The sequence below is a fragment of the Cebus imitator genome, unplaced genomic scaffold (assembly GCF_001604975.1).
Source record: "Cebus imitator isolate Cc_AM_T3 unplaced genomic scaffold, Cebus_imitator-1.0 Scaffold44, whole genome shotgun sequence".
NCBI lineage: Eukaryota > Metazoa > Chordata > Mammalia > Primates > Cebidae > Cebus > Cebus imitator.
The window spans coordinates 5,635,527-5,642,750 of NW_016107359.1; the positions used below are offsets into that span (position 1 = coordinate 5,635,527).

The 7,224-nt window shown below is 38.3% G+C and overlaps 1 protein-coding gene across 2 annotated transcripts in view; it reads right to left on the reverse strand.

Annotated features, from left to right (window-relative positions):
• Positions 1–750: 750 nt before the first annotated feature.
• The window catches only part of CUNH5orf22 (chromosome unknown C5orf22 homolog), a 28,584-nt gene continuing 22,110 nt past the window's right edge, over positions 751–7,224 (reverse strand). For both annotated transcript variants that reach the window (XM_017526836.2, XM_017526837.2), the window contains one exon: positions 751–2,972. In XM_017526836.2, the coding sequence (XP_017382325.1) occupies positions 2,843–2,972 (130 nt within the window). In that variant the 3' untranslated portion in view covers positions 751–2,842. The remainder of the gene's footprint in view (positions 2,973–7,224) is intronic.

Here is a 7,224-nt window from a genome sequence, read left to right on the forward strand (position 1 = left end):
AAAAAAAAAAAAAAAAAACAAAAAACACTTTACAATAAAAAATGCTGATCCCCTCATCAAAGTATCAGTATACTTTGAGAAGGCAAGACTGTATGTCAAGCATTTCTGAAACATGTCAAACAAAAACTCCTGAAGTTTCACTAAAGTGCTTTCTCTTAAGATGTATGGTGAATGAGGGAATCTTGTATTGAATAACACACCACTGACTATAAACTACTGGCAGTATGATGAATTTACTGCCAGCAATCCAGGGCCACTGCTGCGAAAACAAAGTTAAGACTAGGTGATATTATCATAAACAGTGAAAGAGGCCTGGCATGGCGGCTCACGCCTGCTATCCCAGCACTTTGGGAGGCTGAGGCAGGAGGATCGCTTGAGCCCAGGAGTTCGAGACCAGCCCGGGCAACAAAGTGAGACTTCATATCTACAAAATAATAATAATAATAATAATAATAATAATAATAATAAAAAGCCTAGCATGATGTCATGCATCATAGTTCCAGCTACTCGGGAGGCTGAGGTGGGAGGATTGCTTGAGCCCAGGGGGTCGAGGCTGCAGTGAGCCAACATCATACTACTTACATTCCAGCTTGGGCAACAGAGCAATAGCCTACCTCAAAAAAAATAAAATTGACAGTCAAAAGGTTATTATGAAAGGCCAGACTTAAATTGTTTTCCCCAAGATACTAGGAAATACACAACTTATTAAGTCTATGCTTACATTTAAGTCACATTTTAAAAAAAAGCCACTAAAATCCCATGCTTTAATGATATTAGTATACAATTCAAAACACTGTACCATGGTATCCCCTCACTGGTACTTAGAACACAAATGAAATACATCTTAAAGTATCATCCTATTTGGAATGTGCAAGACATAATTTACTAAGTTGATTCAACAATTAGGGACTGAATTTTATTCTCAAAGGGATGATCACAAAACATGAGAATTAAACAAACATTCCTATAAAAGAAACTGATGTTCTTTTATTCAACCTGAGTTAAAACCACAATGAATCTTATCAGAGTTCATGGGAATCAATAAATGACTAGTAAACCACTCACAAAGTCAAAGCCATCAACATACTGAGATCACACACAATTAGTTAGTGCTACAGTTCAAAACATACCCTTTAACTTCTTTAGCATGCAAAGAAATCATAAAAGTAACGTCTGTAAGCACTAACCAAAAATTTAAAAAATTCAATAGCACAATTCTACAATTCTGATTTTACCAAGAAAATAAACCTTTTTGGCACAAACTGTTCTATCAAAATGGAAAGCTGAGTCAGGCTGGTCTGCTTTTCACAACACAAATAAGCATTCATGCTATCAGACTTGGGAAATTAACTCAGTGACAAAAATTCACTGGAAAATAGAATCCTTGGAAAAACGGGGTTAGGTGCCATCACTGAGAGGCAATGATAAAGGGTGTCCTTGGGTATTAGCACAAAGTTAGGCAAGACAGTATAATTTCAGCTACATGCAACTCTATAGGAACACATGGGGATAAGGCCTGAAAGTTACATGCAAGAGTGAAAAGAACTGCTGTGTTGGGATTGATGAATGATGGGTGTTTTTCTTTAAATGTCATTTCACCTTTTAAAGGAAAATAAATCAAGTAGTCAGGTAACAAAGATTATTGAAAAGAGAGACTAAAGATCAGAAGACTGGCAAATTGAGAAAATGAAGTTTCATGGTTAAGAGTGACTCAGGAAGGGTGTCTTAGTCACGAGGGTTGGTGGAAGACAGTTTACGTCTTTGGGTATTTATGGCAGGTCAGAATTAAAGATTTAATTTTTTTCCCATACTATTTACATAAAAAGCTGGTTTATCTGAAAAACGTTATCAATCCAGACTTGCCAATAAAGTGGCACTTAGGGACTGTATTATTGATACCTACAACGACTGCCTGGAGGCACAAAAAACCCTGAAGGGCTTTTTTTTTTTTTTTTTACAAAAAATAAAAACCAAAAAAAAAAAAAAACCAGTTAATTTTTGTTTGGTCAAGTCTACTCAACCAGACCACCTTGATACCAACAATGCTTGAGAGCATTTGGCAAGAGCAGCGCCACAATGCCAAATTCCTTGGAAAGGTGGCCTTCCTGTGATAATTTCACCAACTGGCAAATTTGTGGGGTTTTTTTGGTAGTAGCTTTTGAGAATGTTAGTTTCTGGCTGGGGCAGTGGCTCACACCTGTAATCCCAGCACTTTGGGAGGCCAAGGTAGGTGGATTGCTTGCACCTAGGAGTTCGAGACCAGTCTGGGTAACATGTGAGACTCCATCTTTATTTTTATAAAATTAGAAAAGAAAAAAAAAGAGAATGTTACTTTCCTATAAGGCCAGGATACCCTGAGTACTGAGACATGTCTGTGGTTGTCCTTTCCTTCATAACATTTCTCATAATCTGTAATTTATTTCTCATCTGTCTCCCCTGAAAGGGCAGGGGACTTGTTTATTCTGTTCATTATCATATATATACCCAGCACGTAATGTCTGGTACATGTAAGTGCTCAATAGATATTGGATGAATGAATAAAGTATGAATGAATCTCATATAGTCCAACAGACCTAGGTGAAAAGTGAAAAGAAAAAACACCTAAAAAATACTTAAGGAAGACAGATAAGCAAGAGTTCTATCAGTTGAGGTTATCAGACTTGATGCCAAAAAAACTATCATCATTCCACAGCTGACAATAGTTGTTTAGAGATTCAAAATATCTGAAAGATTTCAATTGAAAGTTAATACAAAAACAGTGTTCTCTGGAAGACTAATTTACAAATAATTAAAGGCCTGTTGCTAAACCAAGATACAACAGGAGCCTAACGTTTTATTTGTTTCAAGGGGGAGAAGACTCTGCTGCATACACTTGAATGTCTAGATTTCCATAGAGGGCACGTAGCATACTGAGGACCTTTTCTTGAATGATGTCAACTTGGTCAGAAGGACAGTAATCATCCAGACTTGACCTAGAACCAAGAAGAGAAAGAAAAAAATACACATAGGATAAAATCATATTCTGAGGAAAAGCTGCATGTGTTGATTTCAATGTAAAACAGAAATTAAGGTGTGCTGGATTTTGGATTAGTATCGGTTGAAAGCTAGTAAATGTTTACCCTATGTGAGGCACCTTACATAAATTATGTTCTTTAATTTTCATAGCAACTCTATGAAATAGGCACAATTATTATCCCTTTAAGGAAATCTGAAACACAGAGATTAACTTGTGCAAGGTGACGTGGTGTGAGCTTTAGTGCTTCATTGCTAGACCACTGTGTGCCCGAAAGCGAGATGATGCTTGGGAATGCAGGAGCTTACTATCTTAGTGATTGGACATCTTTTATTGTATGTATGCTAGGGCTAGAATGATGAGGGTTGAGGTTTTCTAACTGATAAAAGGATTCTATTTCTAAAAATGATTTGTTAACTACAAAAGTATAAAGGATTGATGGCTTGGTTCAAAATGAAATGTGGTGATGTGCTGGTGTTGGATTTAGTTTCCTAGGCAGTAGGAAGCAGAGACGAGCCAAGTGAGTTGGGGCAGAGATTTGCATTTTGGGAGTCTTTCCAGAACTCACCAGCTACAACCTGAGTTGCACTGGGCAGTTACAATGCTGCTGCCAATTATGCCTGGATTAACCAGTGTCTCCTGGTTCTGGATAAGGGTGACTAAAGGCTTTTAGAGGATAGAATGAGAAGAGCAGCACAGAAATCTTTATAGAAGGAACTGGAATTAGTCATCTAGCCTAATCCTTAGTACAAGTATTTTAACGTAAAGACCTAATCTGTAAGACCACTGATAAACTCATTCCATGCTCTGGTAACAGGTTATTTTTGTGGCTTAATGTGAAAATTTAAGACACATTCAATAATATTAAAAAAATTATTTTTTAAAAATTTATTATTTTTGAGATAGAGTCCTGCTCTGTCACCCAGGCTGGAGTGCGGTGGTGCAATCTTGGCTTACTGCAATCTCTGCCTCCTGGGTTCGAGCGATTCTTCTGCCTTAGCCTCCTGAGTATCTGGGATTCCAGGTGCCTGCCACCCTGCCAGGCTCATTTTATATTTTTAGTAGAGACTGGGTTTCACCATGTTGGCCAGGCTGGTCTTGAACTCCTGAACTCAGGTGATCCACCCTTGGCCTCCCAAAGTGCTGTGATTACAGGTGTGAGCCACCATGTCTGGCCTGAGAAACTACTAAATACTAACATACACATATGAACAAAGGCCTACTTTATTTTTTGAGACAAGATCTTCCTTTGTTGTTCAGTAGCATGATCATGGCTGACTGCAGCCTCAACCTCCTGGGCTCAAGCGATCCTCTCATCTCAGCTTCCTGAGTAGCTGGGACTATAGGTACATGCCACCATGCCCAGCTAATCGTGTGTGTGTGTGTGTGTGTGTGTGTGTGTGTGTGTGTGCGTGTGCGCGCACAAGCACGCACATGTGAGGTCTCACTATGTTGCTGAGGCTGGTCTTGAATTCCTGGGCTCAAGCAATCCACCCATCTCAGGCTCCCAAAGTGCTAGGGTTACAGATGGAAGCCACTAAGCTCAGCAAGACCTAAAGTGTCATATGTAAAAACTTAATTTACAAGTCTTAACAAATAAAGGATACTGCAATGCTTTTGAAAATATTTTTGACCTTTTTTTTGAGACAGGGTCTCATTTTGTTGCTCAGGCTGGAGCGCAGTCATGTGATCTTGGCACACTGCAGCTCAGCTCCACAAGTAGCTGCGACTACAGGCAAATGCCATCATGCCCAGCTAATTTTTTCTGTTTTTTGTAGAGACAGCATTTTGCCATGTTGCCCAGGCTGGTCTCAAACTCCTGAGCTCAAGCGATTCACCTGCCTCTAACTCCCAAAATGCCAGGATTACAGGCATGAGGCCACTGCACCTCTCCAATTTTTGACTTCTTTAAACACTATTAGAGTGGTTCTTGATGGGAGCTACTCCCATAAGGGTGTTTTGAAAATCTCTTAGTACATTTTTGATTGACACAGTAACTAGATGAATCCTACTGACATTTAGGGGACTGGGACAAGAGGGCTGGGCTGCTAGAAGGCTTGCAACAGGCAGGATCATCCTGTGATATGAACAGCTGTGCTGTGTCTTGAATATTTTCAAAGTCTACTGAGTACTCAAGTAAGTGAAAAGGCAATTTTTTATTTTTTGAGCCTATGATACAGTTTGGCTGTGTCCCCACCCAAATCTCATCTTGAATTGTATCTCCCATAATTCCCATTGCTGTGGGAGGGAGCTGGTGGGAGATAACTGAATCATGGCAGCAGTTTCACCCATACTATTCTCATGGTGGTGAATAAGTCTCATGAAATCTGAGGGTTCCATAAGGAGAGACCCTTTTTGCTTGGTTCTCATTCTGTCTTTGCATGCTGCCATCCACTTAAGATGGGACTTGTTCCTCCTTGCCTTCCACCATGATTGTGAGGCCTCCCCAGCCACGTGGAACTGTAAGTCCAATTAAAGCTCTTTCTTTTGTAAATTGTCCAGTCTTGCGTATGTCTTTATCAGCAGTGTGAAAACAGACTAATGCAGCCTAGAATGGAACATTCTTCTATATATAAAAGTATTAAAAAATGCATTAAATACCAACTACTCTGTAAATTGGGAAAAGACTGGACTTTAACTGCAGACCCTTATGAAGAGGCTGCTCAATGACTAAAAAAAACCTTGTCATTATGGCAGTGTTGCTTGTGGCATCTGGTCAACACATGGTATCTGTCTGCATTTGTAACTGCTACATTTACATCACGCAGTGTAACTGCTACCGTACATTTTTAACTGCATCTCTTAAAGAGGTGAGTCTAGTGTGGCATTTTAATATATTTTATTATCAAATATGTTAATTCCTCCTATATGTATAGGTATTATGTGTATGGTAGGTTATATTACCTATAATGTATATTATCTATGTTTACATTATAGGTAATATGAATATTATCTATATATTTGAATTATATATATGTAATATATATATGTGTATATATATTACATAATATATATATGTGTATATATATATGTGTGTATATATATATATAAAATGTATATATATACACACATATAACATACATATATATGTATATATATATATGTAGGTTACATAATATGAGGTTTTAGAATGATAAAAGGATGTTACAAGGCCAGGTGCAGTGGCTCACACCCGTAATCCTAGCACTTTGGGCGGCCAATTACCTGAGGTCAGGAGTTTGAGACCAGCCTGGCCAACATGGTAAAACCCTGGCTCTACTAAAAATAAAAAATTAGCCGGGTGTGGTGGCATGTGCCTGTAGTCCCAGCTACTCACGAGGCTGAGGAAGGAGAATTGCTTGAACTTGGGAGGCAGAGGTTTCAGTGAGCTGAAATCATGCCATTGCACTCCAGCCTGGGCAACTCCGTCTCAAAAAAAAAAAGGATGTTACAAAATGTTTGTCATGAATTACATATCATTAGTCTGAGTGTTTAAAGTACTTATTTTAGAACCTTATACTTCCATATAAACCAGCCCAAATATTAACATAGGAAGGCATTATTAAATTGTTATAATTATTCAGTAATTATGTTCAAATTTAAAACATGGCAGCAGCTGAATATTCATTGGTAGGACACAGAAATGAGGATTCTTGTGTTCATCTGAAAATTCTTGTGTTCACCTGAACATTACCAACTTCAAAGACAAGATAACAATTACTACATTGTGTATCATCACTGATACAGAAAATACAACATCTAAATTTTGAGCTGAGTAGGTAAAAAAAAAATAGTATTATTATATTAGAAATCATTAGATTTACCTACAGAGATTGTATTAGTTTCCTACTACTGCTATAAAACATTACCACAAACTTAGTAGCTTAAAGCAACACTAATTGATTATCACATAGTTTTGGAGGTCGGAAGTCCTAAAATAAAAGTGCCGACAGGGCTGCATTCTTTTTGTAAGATCCCAGGGATAATCTATCCCTTGGCCTTTTCTAGCTTCTAGAGGCTGCCTGTGTTCCTTAGTTTGTGGCCCCATCCTCCATCTTCAAAGCCGGCAGTGTAGAATTTTCGAATCACACTCTGATTTTGATCCTCCTGCCTTTCTTTCTAAGGACCCTTGTGATTACATTGGGCCCACTTGGTGAATCCAGGATAATCTTCTCATCTCAAAATCCTTGGGTTAATCATGCTGCAAAGTCCCTTTTTTTTTTTTTTTTTTT